General features: G+C 40.3%; 2 protein-coding genes and 1 long non-coding RNA gene across 8 annotated transcripts; 1 reads left to right on the forward strand and 2 right to left on the reverse strand.

The window, feature by feature from the left end:
* Positions 1–2,595: 2,595 nt before the first annotated feature.
* Positions 2,596–4,949, reverse strand: LOC112285389 (peroxidase 57). Of its 4 annotated transcripts, none has more exons than XM_024526174.3 (5): positions 4,581–4,949; positions 4,184–4,473; positions 3,812–4,000; positions 3,458–3,617; positions 2,596–3,319 (listed from the first exon to the last, which is right to left on the reverse strand). In XM_024526174.3, exons 2-5 carry the CDS (start codon positions 4,406–4,408, stop codon positions 2,910–2,912), a joined length of 984 nt encoding a protein of 327 aa, XP_024381942.1. In that variant the 5' UTR covers positions 4,409–4,473; positions 4,581–4,949; the 3' UTR covers positions 2,596–2,909. The 4 variants fall into 4 exon arrangements, with proteins under 4 accessions (XP_024381942.1, XP_024381943.1, XP_024381941.1 ...); XM_024526175.3 differs by having other exon boundaries at positions 4,184–4,505; positions 4,581–4,797; XM_024526173.3 differs by having other exon boundaries at positions 4,184–4,478; positions 4,581–4,796.
* Positions 4,950–6,903: 1,954 nt separating this feature from the next.
* On the reverse strand, positions 6,904–16,218 carry LOC112285388 (uncharacterized). Of its 3 annotated transcripts, none has more exons than XM_024526171.3 (26): positions 15,929–16,218; positions 15,021–15,146; positions 14,737–14,843; positions 14,499–14,627; positions 14,119–14,290; positions 13,477–13,905; positions 13,103–13,195; positions 12,864–12,932; positions 12,558–12,677; positions 12,183–12,416; positions 11,853–11,999; positions 11,609–11,723; positions 11,288–11,475; positions 10,969–11,088; positions 10,751–10,817; positions 10,493–10,623; positions 10,185–10,278; positions 10,000–10,058; positions 9,729–9,830; positions 9,440–9,572; positions 9,085–9,215; positions 8,779–8,971; positions 8,483–8,611; positions 8,037–8,065; positions 7,754–7,914; positions 6,904–7,530 (listed from the first exon to the last, which is right to left on the reverse strand). In XM_024526171.3, exons 2-26 carry the CDS (start codon positions 15,024–15,026, stop codon positions 7,290–7,292), a joined length of 3,399 nt encoding a protein of 1,132 aa, XP_024381939.1. In that variant the 5' UTR covers positions 15,027–15,146; positions 15,929–16,218; the 3' UTR covers positions 6,904–7,289. The 3 variants fall into 3 exon arrangements, with proteins under 3 accessions (XP_024381939.1, XP_073392057.1, XP_073392056.1); XM_073535956.2 differs by having other exon boundaries at positions 14,499–14,581; positions 15,814–16,218; XM_073535955.2 differs by having other exon boundaries at positions 15,814–16,218.
* LOC149988408 (uncharacterized) lies at positions 16,209–17,470 on the forward strand. Its single transcript, XR_016504348.1, has 2 exons — positions 16,209–16,342; positions 16,442–17,470. It is a non-coding gene; the product is annotated as an uncharacterized LOC149988408 (long non-coding RNA).
* The last annotated feature ends 259 nt before the right edge of the window (positions 17,471–17,729 follow it).

Here is a 17,729-nt window from a genome sequence, read left to right on the forward strand (position 1 = left end):
TTTGCTAGTCTATTTCTTGTTTTTGAATACTTTTGTGGTGCAATTGTGCAATTCGAGTTTTTCACTATAAGTTAAAATATATTCTTTTACCACATAAAGAGATTAAATATATGTATATATATATATATATATATATATATATAATAGAGTAGTCTTGAGTTGATCAATTTAAATTCTTCTTTAAATAATTTTCAATAATAAAAATTCTATAGTCAATAAGTTGTTGTTTTAGAATGATAAAATTATAACATTGGTAGTATTAAAATATAGAAAAAATTATTATTAACTTCTACATATAATTGTGATTTTTCAATAATGAATGAATAACATTTCTTGGGCTAAAATTGTGGAGTCCTTTTTTCAAATCATATGATGGCTTTTGAAACCTACAAATCTTTAATATATCTCAACTATTCTCAATTTGATTTTTGGTATCTCTATGTACATAGTATCTTTAGTGGCTTTATTAGAAATATCATCTTTTTATACTAGAAAAGAATAGTTATTAATCTTTATTTAAATAAAGAGCCATAAAGATTTAAACAACTTATTTGCATAGAAATATTTTGATTTTGATTTTTGAATTTGGATCTTAACTATTACTTAGCCATTAGGAAGAAATTACATACATTTAAATTGGATTCTATTTATATTTCTCTTTTACTTTTCTTATTTAATAGTTTTTTATTATAGTTATTATAAGTCAACATATTTAAATGGTTTTAGAATATTTTTGTCTTTGAATGATTTTAATAAAATCTTATTTTTTTAACTATATTTTATACTTGAATATATATATATATATATATATATATATATATATTTTCAAGTTAAAATAAGTACGTATATATATATATACATATATAAGTTAAAATTTGTATACATATGTATATATATAGATATAAATGGATATACATACATACATACATCTATACATCCATACATATGTACAATTGTTTTAAAAAATCATAAAATCTTTGAATCATATACATGAATGCTTAAAATTCATTATCATTGTTATGATTATTTGATTTTGATGATTGATTTTAATTGATTGTCAAAACTGTAGTTTGGAAGTGTGGTTATTATTTGCAAGTATCGAATTGGCATTGATTAAGATAAAAATTGTGATTTATAAGTAATCATGTTATTGTATTTATGGTATATTTAGAGTAATAATTTATATTAAAAAATCGATATTTTATTGTCAAATGAAATTATTTTTAAACTTTCTATTTTGGAAAGTGATGAGATAGATAAAGATAAACCTCAATAGGATAAAGTTTTATTAATAGATGAGCATTGCAGAAGATTAAGGATATTTTTATTGTATCTAATATTTCTTATATTTACAACTTGATTGTTATTAGATAGCCATATTTGGTGTGGTTTTAATATATATATAAATTTTTATTAAAAATTACAATTGATTTGAAATCCTATCTTGGATCTTATTGCTAAATTAAAACATAAGCCTTGGATCCAAATATATATATATATATATATATATATATATGCTAGATTTAGTTTTTGAAAGAGGTTTTTCTTCAAAGTATTTTCTTTAAAAATTGGTTAAATATAGTCTTACAAACCTGCATCTTTGTTCTTCAATACTCTTATTATATTTGCCTTGGTGGTAATTGCTTTTGTATATTAAAAGAGCCTGTGGTTGAAGCATTTTATACTATTAATTGAATTTGATGTGCATAAATTTGTTATTTTTTATTACTCTTTAAGAATATATAAGCCTGATAAATTTTGTACAATATAAGTCGGTCTCTTTAGTTGATTTCTAACTATGAAATAGAGCCAACCGTGAAAATCCAAATTTACATCATACTTTTAGGGCCAGTAAATCCCAGGATTCCAAATTTGATGGGTAGATTGAAGCTTCCCCACCAATCAATCAAACTGCAAACACGAGACATCACGTTACAACGAATAGGAAATCACTTCCTTGTCTCATAACGACAGAGAAGCGTCTGAGAAGAAAACAGTTTGTGGAAAAACAAAAAGGCAGAAAGAATAGGTAGAGATACACAACAAAAGCAAAGGTGACATAAACCTGAGCCAGAGAAACACTCTGACTGCTACTGCAAGTTCCATCCTTAATCTGACATTCAGTATTCTGCAGCTTGCGCACATTCCAATGCTATTTAAATTCTATGTCAATTGTGACTTCAAAGTCAATCACAACCAGGGCCTCTGTGCAGCTATTTGGACTTTGTGTTCCACAGTCTCGTTGATTGTGGGGCCTTACCAACAACTCCTGGATTCATTTTAAAGAGCAATTAGCTTGCGAAGCTGCAAAGTGAGTCCTCGGAAAGGAGATAACAGTAGCATAGCCAACCTGAACTTGTGCATTAAAGCGCACATCAATTGCAGGTAATTCTGGAAACTACAAGCTAAGGAAGGATTGCTCGACTGAAATGCTTAATTGTAGACCATTTACTCAACATTCACAATATAGTACACAAACACAGTCTGAGGTTAAGGTCCTCAAGCTTTCTTTTCTTCATGCCCATATTGGTAATGTGGGAGGAGTAGGGGAGAAAAAAACAGTAGTAGACATCCTTATTTTGTGAAGGAATATCGTACTTCGAAAGGTAACCCAATTTTTGCATTCACCCATTTGCAGAAACATCCGAAATTTTAGTTCAGCTTGAAACTAAAACGCACATACAACGTTGGACTTGATGTCACCAGCCTCGTTTTATTTGGTAACTATCACCTTCGTAATTAATCAATCTAGTCCAGATCTTAATGTCTTCACACACGAGCCTAACTGAGCACACAGGTATCACGATTCTCACTCGGTTTCAGAAATCGAAGTCACAAGTTCGATTGCACAATTGGACTGCAACGCTGTGAACTAATCTCACTGTTAAATTCGACACCGCGGAGCTAGATCAGTTAATTCTGCTGCAAATCTTGCGGATCTCTCCTTTGGTTCCTTCCAACACCTTGACGTTGCCGAGCTTGATGATCGCGGCCACAAAATCTTTGGTGAAAGGGGACGTAGGCCCTGCCAGGGTTCTGGTTCTTTGGGAAGTGGCCCTGTCGGTGGCCAGCCGTTGGTCAAGCTGAAGGATGCCCTTCTTAGCAAGCAACTGGCTATAGAACACCTTGTCGACGATGTTGGGCGTGCCCTGGTCCAAGTTCACTGGTCTTCCCAGTCCAACACCCCGTTGCGGGCACACTGACTTGAGCTGCTTCACAAGGTTGGCGTCCATGGATGGATCGGCACGGCCAGTTCCCTGGAAGTTCCACAGCCGATCGTCAAAGAAGCTGCAGTGTGTGATGCCCACAGTGTGAGCTCCTGCAACCAAAAACCACCACGGCAATCATATCAGTGGCCGATGGTGGGCACAAACTTTTCTAAAATTTTCGTTAACTTAGTCCAGTTCTTGCTCAATTCAGCTCGATGCAGCTGGTGGGAGCATTACTGGTGGCTTACCGAGAAGGGTAACCATGTCGTTCTGGGTCATGCCTTGGGCAGTGAAAGCCCTGGTCGCGTCGGCCACGCTCAGTGAAGGGCCTGGCAAGTTCACATTGGAAGCTTTGGAGACGCGCCCGTCTCGACGACCGGTCGGCATTGCGAATTTCGGCCCTCCAGACTGCAATAAATCACAATGTTTTTTTTCAGAATCTGTCTCAGAAGATAAATTCACACAGAGGCTTCCTTAAATATCAATGTGCCATGAGGTTGCCAAATTCACAGGATTCGCCATAACGTTTGATGAATGTAGGGCTTGAAATGACTCTGTGGAGGGTAATGACGGTGGTGTGGGAAAGTTACAACGATACATACCAGAGCAATGACGTCTCGGGTAGCCAATGCGATGATATCCGCACAAGACACCTTCCCAGGGCAGGCCTTCTCCACCGCTGCTTTCGCGGCGTCAATGAGGTCGTAGCCGCGAACAGTTAAGTTGGCCCCTGCATCTTTCTCTGCTGAATTTTTGGGTGTGCTGTTTATTAACAACGAAGCATCACATCCCTGCCGATGTGGACATCGCAATTCAAATGAACAGAAGCTTAGTCGTGGGGCAAGCCAGCTTCTCATGAACAACCACACCTTGTAACTCACAGTTAAAAAAACATCACCTTATCATGTACTCGAAAATTTCACACTCGACACACCGGAAAGATAACTAGAATTCCAACAGGTTCGGGCATGTACCACGACAAAGCAGTCGTGGAAGAAGAGGCGCAGCAGAGCAGGTGTGATGGTCTTGTCTCTTCTGAACCTGTTCTGCACGGTCTGCGTGACGATGGTTTCCGCATTGGGGCAGGTGTTCGTGTAGAACCCCACCCTCAATCCTTGCGTGCCATGGAACACGCACATCAAACTCACCAGCAGCAGCAGTAAATGGAAAGCTCCTCCTCGTCCTCGTTGCGCTGCCATTAGTCTCACCCCAATTCCTTCGACACTCCAATCTCGAACTTGACACAATGCTTTGATCCCTCGGACTGATCTACACAAATCCAGAATTCAATGCCCACTTCAAGCTCCAGCACACTTCATAAATGAGTTCAACCACTGTAGCGAGCAGCTGGAGAGGCATTTATCAGCTCACCTAGTTTAGACCTGGGTGAGCGACAATGCAGCCAGCTCTGCGAATACCCACCCACCGCAAAACTCGCACTCACCAAGCAGCCAATCCACTTAAAAACTTCAGGTCACAGATGCCGTCGTTTCCGACCCTCATCAACCGGCCTCTCGTCGAACGCAGGCAAACTCTGAGCGAAAGATATGCAAATCACAACGCCGGTAGACTGCAATGATTCCACGATGAGTCCAGGGCGGTGCTTTTATAGACCCCAGCTGGTGAAGAAGCAGGATAACAACTGATCGATTGACTTTGTGTTCCCGACTTCGAGTGGCATCAGCTTGCGTGACTTTTCCAGCCGATCTCTGATCCTCCTCGTTTGGTACCCGCGTCCCAGTGTGGATTCGCGATGTCCTGACTTGGACGCAACCTCCCTCCCTTCCTCCCTCTCTCCTTCTCCCTGTCAACTAGTGCTGGATTCTTCCTCAATGATGCTGCTGCTACCCAACTCAGCGTAGCAGCATCTCAAAGCTGCAGAGAGTGATTTCGGAGCAGGATTAAAACAGAAGAAGGGTAAAAACTGGCGGAGTGGACTTCCGAGGTGGAGGAGATGGAGGATCAAAGCCACTCCTCCCTCCTCGTCATTGAGATCTCGCTGTGTCTGGCACTGCGGCGCTTCCTTGCTCGGAACATATGTTAACGTATATATATATATATATATATATATATTTATGTGTGTGTTTATGTATAAATATTATTGGTTAGGGAAAGTAGAAGTGGATTCCGTTGCCAATGTGAGAAGTGATTTGCTCTGGTTTTACAGTCAACTTGATGGTGTTTGGCATATAGATTAGTAATTAGTTGAGCAGAGGATTAGAGCACTAACTTGGATTGAACAGTGTATTGAAGTGTGTTAAGATGCTAAAACGGTTACCTCAAGAGGTCTCAGGAGCCTCAAAATATATGTGTATGCATATCACTTAAGAAAGGTGTTGATATATCATATCATGTGATATTAAGTGTTTTGTCAGATTATGTGTTGGTAAAATGCTGTCATTGTTGTAAAAATAGAATTAACCTAAACTTAACATCATTTATTTTGTCAAGAAATTAGACCAAGACTGATAAATGTTCATTGATGAGTTTTATTGTATCTACCAATATACCGTAATAAATAAATGGATGAATAACACATATGTATATATATATATATATATATATATATTATTTTATATTTATAATACATTTTTTTAAAAAAAGTTACATTTAATTCATTCTAATATACATTTAATGTTTCTTATGTGCATTTTGAAATCTTATGGTATACTTTTGATAAGGATTTTCTCAGCATTTTATAGTACCAAAGTTTGATATTTTTATTTTAAAGTTAAAATTTATACAGTAATTCATTATTATTTTATTTTATACATTATTTTTTTGTATAAGGATCAATACTTATTTTTAAAGTATTTTTAAAATTTTGAATAACATATTATGTAAATGTTCACATCCTCAATTCCTCATGGTGCATAGAGCAATTGAAGTTTAATATTAAATCTAGCTTAGTCAAAAAATATTTTAAACTTAGATCTTATTAAATCAAATTGTTGTATAAAACTTATTACACTCCAACCAACGAATGAAAAACGGGAAAATGGATGAACGGAGCCCAAGGAGTCAACCGCTTTGCTGAAGAACCACAGTTGCTATGCAACACACTTGCAAGCTCGCAAAGCTCCATTGCCATGGCCGCATTAGTGCGCTGGAAACAGCCCCGCATGGCTGCTTTATCACAGCGGACCAGTGAGTCCATATTGTCAACGAGCAAGTGTTGGACTTTGATCAGAGTGGAGGACAAAGCATAACAATCAAAAAGAATAAATTATATAAGCGATGAGAAGGTCTCGCTTATCCCGAGGCTTGCTATTAAAGGGATGCTTATACCCAGTTGCCGAATGTGGGCATTTGGTTGACTTTGATGTGGGGCATGGCGTGGACTGATGAGCTTCAGCACAACTGGTGGACTTATTTGTCAACTGTTGCTGACTCAGAGCTTGTGGGTCCCTTCTCAAAGATCTGCGTTTGGACCATGAAGTTGTCAACCCAGGCTTTTCAGCTCAAGTTCAAGTGTGTTTCATGACAGCCTCCTGTGTTGAGCTGAATGGTCTTCGGCGGAGTAGATTTTATATCAGGGATTGTCTTGTATGGGGTATAATCTCTCACCTGAACCGGATCTATTGTAGATTTGACCAACTAGGATTTGACCGTGTGTGGGATTCAGGTTTGCTAAGTTTTCGAGGAAATGACTTGTGAGGCTATCTCGGCGAAACGGCTTCACATCTGCCGCATCTGGGGACAAAAAACCTCCTGGAGAGCATGGGTGTGGACATTGTCAATTCACACAAAATGCGCACAATGCGCATTGGACACGATCAGAAGAAGCCCAGCACGTGTCTACATTGCAAGTTGCAACAGTCATTTACTTCTAGCAATACCACAAATCTCCAGTAATCTACAATGCGAATGCCCTACTTCTGCAACACTGCCGAATAATTCGTTGCGTAATAATAGGGTCACACGCCACCAAAGTCACACCCTCACTTATTAGAATCCTCCTTTTGTGTCCCCTGTCTCGGCTAAGTGCGAGCGAAGCATCCGTTCCACTCGGGAATCAGTTTCGCAATGCATGAATTGGAATCATTATTCAGTGCGAGAGGGAAATAGTTTTCTGTCCAATTATAGTGTTGGATTAGGCGCACTGTTGTGGCTGAACATGGGCGTGTCGCCAGCATGGTGAGGGCTGGCTCGGTTGTGTTTGTCTGCGAGTACTCCCTTCCGGTTCACGCTCTTGATGTGGGGGAGAGGGGGAGGTCCAACCCACGACAGAATCACGGGCAGCAACACAAAGCCGTTCAAGAAGCCTAAGATGCCCATAATGGTGAACATGGCGAAGTAGTAGAGCCGGAACGCATGGTACCTTCAAATCAGCAGCAACAAGACTGAGTTTAACCATCGTGTAAAGTTTAAAGACATACATATCTATATCTATCTATCTATCTATCTATATATATATATATATATATATGTGTGTGTGTGTGTTATGCTCAGACACAGCTAACATCATCGGACGGGTGTAAAAGAAAAATTTGAGGTAGGAAGAAGAAAATTGGAACAAGTGGTTAGGAGGATCAGAGCCTCACTTCACGAAAATCAGAGGAATAGTGGCCGCTATTTGAGTGCCGAAGCCGTGGAGAAGAGGCTCAAACGTCCACTCCAATGCTTTTCTTACTCGGTAGTTGCGAGTGCCATCCACCACCAAGAATGATCTCCCCAAGTAGGTGAACTCAGACGACATTCCAATCTGAAAGCATTGAATTGGATTAGCAAGAATTTGCCACTGCTTTCCTAATCCATTCTGGGTAACTAAGGTGGGATAACCAAACTTCTGAAGGGTTCAGGAGGCAAGAAGGGCAAGATACTTACGACGATGCCGAGATTCACAAGCGACAAAGCTGCGAAGGTGCAATCCAACAACAATTCAGTGAAATCCTTCAATATTTCTTGTTTTGGTGAGACATCAAATTTAGGAAGTGAGAGATGACTTATGATGGTCTCTTGCGGTGCACCACGAAGTACTACAAACCATTTTCCCGAAGAATCAGTGGCCGAAACCACTGATAAACATTATTAAATTCCAAAAAGTCACGATCAGAACCAACAAAACGGTCCGAACATCACCCATAAAAGACATTATGTTTTTAATTTTAATTCTTTTTTCCAAGGAAACAGTAGCTACAGAAGGTTATCATTTCTGTATCAACACACATTACAAATTCCAATCCTTCATAATTCGTGCTTTTATGTCAGTGCTTAAAACTCGTTTGGTAATTGTGTAGAAGAGGGATAATGAAAGTTGCAGGTGAACTCACAATTCAGTTTAGCCCCGATCAAGTAAACGAATCCATACACTTCGAGATCAACCATTAGCAATACACCGACGATGATCACGGACATGGTTATGCTGAACTGGAAGATGATCACCGCAACAAGCACACCCACTGTTCCAGTCACAATAACGTTAGTAGACGATGTAGATACACCTCAAAGAGTGGATCTTGAAATTGAGGAAACCCAAGGAGACGAAGGCACGAACAAGTGTCACCGTATACATACCAGAGTTCATGAACTATAAAAGAGGAATGTAGCAATGCCAAGATGCACTCACCCAAGGCCAGGCCCACGACGAGGTTAAGATCCCGGTAGCTGTGCAAGTATTGCTCGAAGAAGAGGAAAGGAAATCCATACATGAAGGCAACATCTCCACCGAATTTTGTGTTCAACTCATCTACGACCGCTCTAGTTTGCTTGATCATGGCAAGGTTGGATGAAGTCTTAGCACCCAAGTGCAGCGCAAACATCTGCAAGGATCAAATAGGCATATCAATCAGCCAATTATAGAAACACCAACAAACCTCTCCGATGTGAAACCTGGTGGTGTGTGAGCAGCAACAGCTTTCCTGGAGAGACGTACCCCAGCTTTGCTTGCAGCTATGCGGAAGTTGGGGTTTGGCTTGTAGCTGGAAGCATATGTATCCTGAAAACAGCTGAGCTGTTGACCTGTCGCGTTGTCCTCGCAATATAGATCTTGCAGGGAAATAACTCCTGTTTACAGGAAGATTTCATGATTTTATGACCGCATTATTTGGCAGGAAAGCAGTAAAAGACATCCGATATGTTCCTTGTGAAAAGAGTAAAGTTTGTTATAGATCTACGCAGTGACATACTTTCAAAGCCTCAGGCTTACGACTACAGATTGTGGTACAAATTAATTGCAATTTAAGCAGGGACTTTTCATATCTCCTTCGAAGAGGGAAAAGGAGACAAACCCAGTGGTCCAGACGCCCAGTTTCTGTTGTATTCGTCAAACTCTGTTCTATTGTCTGAAGGAAGTGGCCAGCTGAGATTAAAAGCAATCTTGTTCCACAGATAGAAGTTTCCAAGCGGTGAAGAATCAAGTATCTGCCCCAGTAAAACATAAGCATGAGCACAGAAGCTTCTGAGGATTATTTTATCTCTCACGATCAAGATATGAACAAAATCTGCGGAAGCTGAACGCTTATCACTTGAAGCACATTCATTTCTGAGAGTCTGGAGGCAGGAGAATGACACACGTACTCCTGGTAATGGTGGGTTCCAGCTTGTGTTCTCAAGAGCGCGATAAATCTCAATCAGATTGCTTTGGTGCTTCATGTAATCCACATCCCTTGTAACTATCCACTACAACCGCACCCAAATAATCAATGCATGAATGCATTATAGTCGATTGAAGTTTACCAGTAAAAAAGTTCAATCAAGACAATTACTTAACATCAGCCTTCTACTGAAAAAAGAATAGATTGGGCCACTTCAAGCCTTGTCAGATCCTGTTAAACCAGAGAAAACTTACAACATCGTAACTTGTAAATCTCTCCTCGGTTGTTCTGGCAAATGTATTCTGATAAGAACCTACAGTGTCAACACACGCCTATTAGACATCAGAGTTTTAGTATCGTTCGTGAGCTTTAAGATATCGTATGTCAAATCAATTCCAGAGAAATTGAATCATCCCTTTGGTGAGGAATCAATAGATACCAGTCAAGGTGACGTCTGAAAGCTTGAGTCCATGCTCCACCCTCTCAAAACCCAGATATGTCATGGACACAAGCAATAATGCAAAGACAACCACCTGCAAAGAGAACCAGCAAAGCAAGAACTCACTTGCCGATATCAACACAACTCCTTGGAAATGTTTGGAAGAATGCAACAAAGGACTCAAGATTCAACAGATTTGTGTATTTTCCCCTTCGAAAACAACATGAAACTGGATGTAACGTGTTTGCTTGAAAAATGGAATAGGTAGCCGATGAGGCTTTCATTCAGAGGATGTTTGTGGAGCTTACCACACAAACTTTGAAGTAATTGCTTTCGAACAGCGGTGCGTAGTGTGTCGCCACCCAACGAGATATTGCAGAGCTGCCCGAGCTGTTCTGGAACGATGGATCCGACGCATCGAAGTGGTCTCCATTTGAAGCTGTAACCAATACTCCAACGTCAAACTTTGCACCTGATTCTTCTTGCCAAGAGTTAATACATGCATCTGAATGTCATTTCTTCCACGTCAAGAGAGATTAGACTGACGAGTTGTAAGAAATTCTAACCTTCTGGTTTATAGCTCATGTTTCGAATGCCGCAGAAAAGCCATAAGTTCGGGTCGTTGTAATGAGCCTGATTAGGGTCAATCTGTGTCTTAGCTCAACATTCGCAATAGGATTATGAACTTAAAAGCTGTATCCTGATCATGATTATATTTTTACTAGCTTTTTACGTCACCAGAAAAAAAACGTTTCAAGAATTTTAAAAAATTAATATACGATACCTTCACTCTCCGGGCATCAATAGCCATGATAGGCATGAAGATGAGAATCATTCCAAGCGTGTGCACAGTAGCAGTCAATCCCATTTGCCAACAAAACCACTGCGCTACCGGCATTGGATTCTGTTTCACAACGTTTCAACACAATCAGATTCTCCCAGAACGTCAACAGAAATTTGTTGCTTTTAAATAGGAAACCATATCCAATTTGTGCAGAATGGAATTTATATTACGGTCACGTCCGAAGTGCATTTGTTCCCTCTGCGAACAGTTCACAATAGATAAGAAAAGTCAAATTGTTGTTCAGGGAGAAAGTCTTAACTATAGAAGAAATGAAAAATGCCGCCAGAACAGAAAATGTTGTGAGGACGACAGAGGGCCCAGCAAGTGCTAATGTCAGTCTCATTTCACGGTCAGGAGTTGGGTCATTAGCAGTGCTTAGTGCTTGCAATTTTGGATCCTCCAAGTAGTTTCGCAAAGTGTTCACCAGAACAAAAACGTCATCGATACCTGCACACAACATCATTAAAAGATCAAAGATCAAAGTGAACTTAATTGAAATTCAACCTCGTTAATTTCAACTGCTTTGTCTGCCGCCAATTCATTCTGCACATTGCTCAACTTGATCGAAGCTCAGACTCACCTAAACCAAGCGCAAGAAAGGGCACCACCGAGCCTGCTAATGGAGAAAATGCAATGCCACAAATGGCAGTGAGGCCGAATCCAGCCAGCACAGAAAAAGACACCACCACCATTCCCTGCATGAGGACGTTTGATTCACCTTATTTAACTTCATTCCACGGATTCTAGAAGAAAATGATGCTTCACGACAAGGCTTGCGATAATTTGAGACTAGCTACAACAAGATCCTACGCACCAACTCTTACCAGGCCTGCCAGAGTGGTATGTGAATGCACAGGATTCCGGACGTTGAGGAATGCTATAAACCCATAAATGGAGACGAGCACTACGCCGAGGATAATTTGCCACAGAGGAGCTTCGCTTGCTTCTGCAATAATGTCCCGGGTTGATCTCTACATCCAATAACAAGCACCAGATCAAGACGTAAATCCATCACCTGGGCTTGATCATAGAAGCCCCTAGTGGTCCTTGTAAGGACATATATATACTCTTTCAAAGGAGAAACTAGAAGAAAAGAAGAGATGGACAAGTTCTGCTCTGCCTGGTGGGTGGTTCAGTATTAAAGCCATACATACCCACATGTTGAATTCGACCTGAAGGTCTTCGTATTTTTCTCCACCTCCAAAGGAAGTGTTCGTAGCATGCCGTCTCAAGGGGTTTAAGTTGTGAATCATAAAATCCTCCCAGGCTTTAACCAGGCCCTCCCTTTCTCTCGAGTCAGTATTCACTCCTAATCTGTTGCTAATGTATTCAGTGAACAGAGGGTGATCGTGGTGATAATTGTTGGATCCCCAGCGCACGCCCCCAATCTGTGCGAGAGAATTTTGCCACAACAAATCCCAGCTCACAGTTGTTAATCAGTTGTAGTTGAATCTACAAATGTGACGAGAAGTTTCAAAAAAAAAATTGGAAGGTTTTGATTCAGTGGAAGAGGAACGAAGGGGAAATGCCTTGGTAATGTTCTTCCTTGAGGCGTCATACTCTACGCTTCCAAGGGCTGTCAGAATGGGTGTGTGCGCCCCAAACCAGGTCATGCAACAGGGCAACTTCTGAAGGATACAATCCGTAATCTGCAACCAACCATGCATTTATTCACAACTGCAGCATTCAGGATATTCTTCAGATTGATGTAACAACTGATATAGAATAGCTCACATAGAAGGTGTGGAGCTTCATCAATATGGTATCATGTGACATTGGACAGGACGAGCTCCACACTTTTTTAATATTAGTCCCCGGAAAATGGAGCACTCCACCTGTGGTGTTCCAACATCAGAGCTTCTATGACGACTGTTCTCCACAGCCATATTGATATGGTCCAATATCTGCCGCGAAACCAAGCAACATCAGCAAGCATTTTGCAACCACATAGTACTTATCAATGAGCAGAGGTTGAAAAATTGTTTAAATGTAATTTGTTGGACCAGGTTTTTTGCACTCCATGCTTTCCAATCAATCTGCATCCCTCCGGATTTATACCCATTTGCGTTCTTACTTCTTCATTGGACTTCATTTCAGAATAGGATTTGCGCCAGCGGTAACCCCAAACGAAGGCAAACTTCATTGTTGTTATGATATCGTTGATGATCTGTCCAGACACACGTGCTATTAGTTTTCTACAAAAAGATTCACTTCTACGAGCTGCCGTTAACTGCTTGGGAACAACCACACCGAAATAGAATATGGTTGCAGTGTAGGTTAATGACCTCTTTTTGGTACAATTGAATTCTAGATTAAGGCAATCCTCAACTCATAATAGTCTTCGAAAATCACAACAACCTCAACCGTCCCAAAACGAAGCACAAAAAAAAGCAATGCTAATTCCTTAGAAAATTGCAAATAGGACGACGTCGTGGCTGGAATTTCTACCGGCTCAACTTCAGCAGTGGGTCTCCCACTTCCCTTAAACTGCGTGGTGATGTTTGTTCGCAAGAGGTTGACGCATTTCACAGGCGCACTCGTCATTTGGTATACTCCAAGCATAAGATCAACAAGGGTGAGATTTGTGAATTGCCCAAGATCAGGAACGGGCCTTTCCAGAAGCTTCAGCTCTACTGGGTAATCGAAGTCACCACCTTCCTTAAAACAATCCAATGGTGTGAGCTTGGTGCATGGAAACCTTGTTATTCCCCAGCCTTCGGGAAGTGCCGCTGAAGCAGGCACTCTTCCAGTGTACGCCCAGAACACAGAACAAGTGGACATGTATTGTAGTCCCCATGCTACCCAGTTGTTATCTCTCATGGGGTACTTTCCAGGCTTCAGTGAAGTAGGAACGATTGGCCTCTCACAGAAGTCGACCTATCATAAAGAAAAACGAATTGCAAGCAAGTGTTAAGACAGCAACATACCCTAACACTGTTGTATCTTCCGTCTCGAAGTAGTTTAAGTTGGCGCATAGTTCGAGTACAACTGAGATCGATTTGTTTTTGTTTTTGTTATTGTTTTTTGTTTGTTTTCTGCAAACGTCAAACTTCAAGTAGTAAGGTTCTGGATAGGCTTAAGGGTGCTTACATTGCCCAACTGCTGCTTTGCACCTCCCAAAGTTGTCTCCATATTCAAGTTGTCGTAGAGTGGTCCAACAGCCAGAGCCAATGCATCCATTGATCGTTTCAAATCAATCTGAGCGTCTGGCGAAGACCGCGATGTCACTGTGACAGACTCCTTGCGTGGAATTCCACCAAACCTGTAGTGCCAGCAAGTATGTCGATCCATGATGGACAGTAGCGAAGTCCATTCAATATATGGGCTCACGTTAGCAAATGTTGTTAAGTATTTTGACTTCGAGGCTCACGAGGAAATTAAATCATTCACCACAGTTTAACAACATTGTCGATGTCAGGCTCAACTTGTGAGTTCCTTTTGATAATATGAAGAATGAGAAGTGCACCAACCTCTTATTGAAATACAAGCGTTCCTCCACAACACGGGAATTGTGCTCTACCCAGAGCTTTTCCAAGTCTGTCTCAGTGGTTCGCTGCACCAAGCCAACCGTCAACCCTCCCAAAAGTAGGACTCCGAGTCTAATATATCAGAGAGGAAGAACCATTAGTGTAAACCATTTGTGGCGATGTTCAATAATCCATATCAATAGGCACATTCATTGAAATCTGGTTGAGTTGAAAGCCTTACATGAAGGGTATCCAGGGCTTCCGAGCAACGAATGAGCCATAGCCAGAGAAGAGATCATTCATGACCAGATGGTACCGGTACAAAGACCTCCGATACCCATCCAGAAGCTGCACGCAACAAAGCACAATTCGTGCAATTCAGTGCGAATGAGGAGCTTCACAGCTTCAAAGCAATTTTCTCGGATGAATGTGGAGTATTTCTTTCAACATTTGATTACTTCAAACTTGAAACCACGTGCTCTGAAGATGAGTAAGATTTTAGTGAGAGTAGAGGGTACCGCTTACCCCCATGGTTTCTTGTCGTACCCTTCTAAGTAAACAAAAAATAAATAAAAGAAAACTACTTTGTCTGTTGATTATCAGTTTGATTGCAGTTCCTTAACTACAGTTGGTGCGCCACATTTTTTCCACCTGCCACAGCACAGAAAACTCTTAAAACCTCGTACAAAGAAGCTTTCTGAACTTGGGATGATTAATCTTCTTTGTAGAGATGTGTAAGCTTTCAGTCCAGATTACAAGTATGTTTTGAAGCAGCTCGGAGTTTGAATACTGTTAAAGCGAAGTATCATGATGCTATTTTTCTGGTTATTGTTCCGGCACAATTAACAGTTACTACTTAACTTCCACGACATGAATAACACCGTGTTTGTGACCGAGCTGAAAGTACTGGTGTACTCCTCATCAATGTGAAGAAATTATGCAGTTGAAAACCGTTCTAAAACCTTCCACCACGAGTGAATAGTGGCCATCGCGTTAGAAGAGAGAAGGCAACCAGCTACAACCAGACGGAATAGCAACAACCTTGACGAAGACCCCTATCTCATTCCTGCAGACTTTAACAAGTTGCTTCACTGCAGATCATTAAAGTGCGTGTTTCCGAGCTCTGTAACCCTGAAGCCTGGTCGCAAGCTTTACAAAGACCCTGTCTTGCATGGACGCTCCACCTCGGAGCAGCAGGTCTACAAAGGTTTCTTTAGAAATTTTCTGTGAGCTGTGAAGAGCAGTCCAACTAATAAAATAAATGAATAATTAAATAAAAGTGTTTTAGAATACTACAACAGTCCACAATGAGAAATACCTCACATGGATCGAAGCTCCGGATATTAAAGAAGAAAGCGGGAGACATTGGAATCTGCCATACGATGTCACATGCAACCAGGATATATTACTCAGATTAAGTTCTAGCTCCTCACCAACAACAAGCTGTCATCATGCAGCACGGCATTACCACGGCCGTGACAAACTTGAGGTCGGCAAGGTAGACACAGCCATGAACTTCCAGAATGCACCCGCAGCAGCTACAACCTCCACCGGAGAATGGGTACTGACGGGTCCTACAACTGCCAAGGCACGCTTGGCCAATCATCCCAGATTGGATCAGGCAACGACGCTACAGTACGGAGGAGACGACATACTGTTTTTAAGCCAGCGGAGATGATACAGAAGGCGAGAGCGAGACAGAGCACTAGCAGAAACACAGAGAGAGAGAGTGTGTGCGTGTGTGTGTGTGTGTGTGCATCGAATCCTCGACAGATGAGTGTAAAGGATGTGTACCGAATGCGTCATTTATGAGAGTGTCAGGCCACCATCAATGGCGGCATCAAAAGGTTTGAACTCCATTCTTTACACCGCACAGTCGCATGATCATTCCAGAGCACGGCGACAGAGAACTCACTGATTAAGCTAAGCTCCTGCCTCTCCCTCAGGTGTTGGATTTAAGCGTGTGAGCTTCATCGACATTCCCACTAGTGCAAAGCTTACCGAACAACGACAGAATACACAACCCAGTTCACAGAAACAATGTGGAATCACTGTGAGCATGGCAAAGGGGAGATGTGTGCGGCTGATGGACTTTCCTTCCTCGGAGACGATGAACTGCGGCAGTGGCTATGAAACTTGGCACCAGGCTTGAAAAAACACTTGATGTGATTCAGCGAAAATGATTTCATTTGCGGCTCTGGCTGTCACCAAACGACGGCTGCCGTCGCGTGACGGCACTAATCTGCATAGCAAACTCTGCCGAGCTACCCACACCAAACCTTGTCGGTACCACTTCAAGCATTCATTTCTGAATTTGTCGAGTTTTTTCTGCTTTTCTTTAGCTCTTTTTGACTACGACTACCATGAGACTTGTTACTGTGATGCGTTGTTTCAGAGAACCCGCTATGATTGTGTAGAATAGTGGGACTTTGCAGTCATGGTTGTGTCGAAAAGTGTGATGTTTCTACATGAGTTTGTGTTCATGGGTAGTATAAGTTCAACCCTTAATTCTTTGCTTCATTGCATGCCTACAATTAGATTAAATATTAAGCTTGATGTAAAAGTAAGAATTTTCATTGTATGAAGATTTCTTTAGATTTGGCTTCGACATGCTTATCCTCAGGATGCTAAAGAAACTTCTCGTTTTGATGTTTCTGTATTTTGGAGAATAGGATGCATGAAGAGTGTTGGAATTCATTCAATCTAGTGAATGATTTGGTAAAGTTGAGATTAGCTTAGAAAATGCTTTATATACTTAAATCATTTTTATACTTAAAAATATATATTATTTTTAAATTTTTTTGACTTTAAAATATCAAATCTATGTAAAAATCAACCGTTGTTATAAATAACCTCTTTCCAGTCCCAATTTACACGATCTATACTATGTTACACTATATAGTCAATTTTTTCTTTGGTCTCAAGAAGTTGACTATAATATGGGTTGCTTGACCATATATATATATATATATATATATATCCATGCATATTAAAAATTTAGATAAATTCATTAAAAATATTCTTAAGTTGTGAAAATTTATAATAAATTTAAAAAATGTAAATCCTCTAAAATCTAAAAATTACTAAAAAAAATAATATTTCTATATTAAAATAAAGCATAATTTTAGAATGTTTTGCAATACCACTCACATTTTTTAAACATAAAAAAAGTATAACTTAGACAAAAATATCATATTATATTTTATGCTATAATTGTTTAGCATATATTTTTAC

Source organism: Physcomitrium patens, chromosome 8, assembly GCF_059467195.1.
Source record: "Physcomitrium patens ecotype Gransden chromosome 8, ASM5946719v1, whole genome shotgun sequence".
Classification (NCBI taxonomy): Eukaryota; Viridiplantae; Streptophyta; class Bryopsida; order Funariales; family Funariaceae; genus Physcomitrium; species Physcomitrium patens.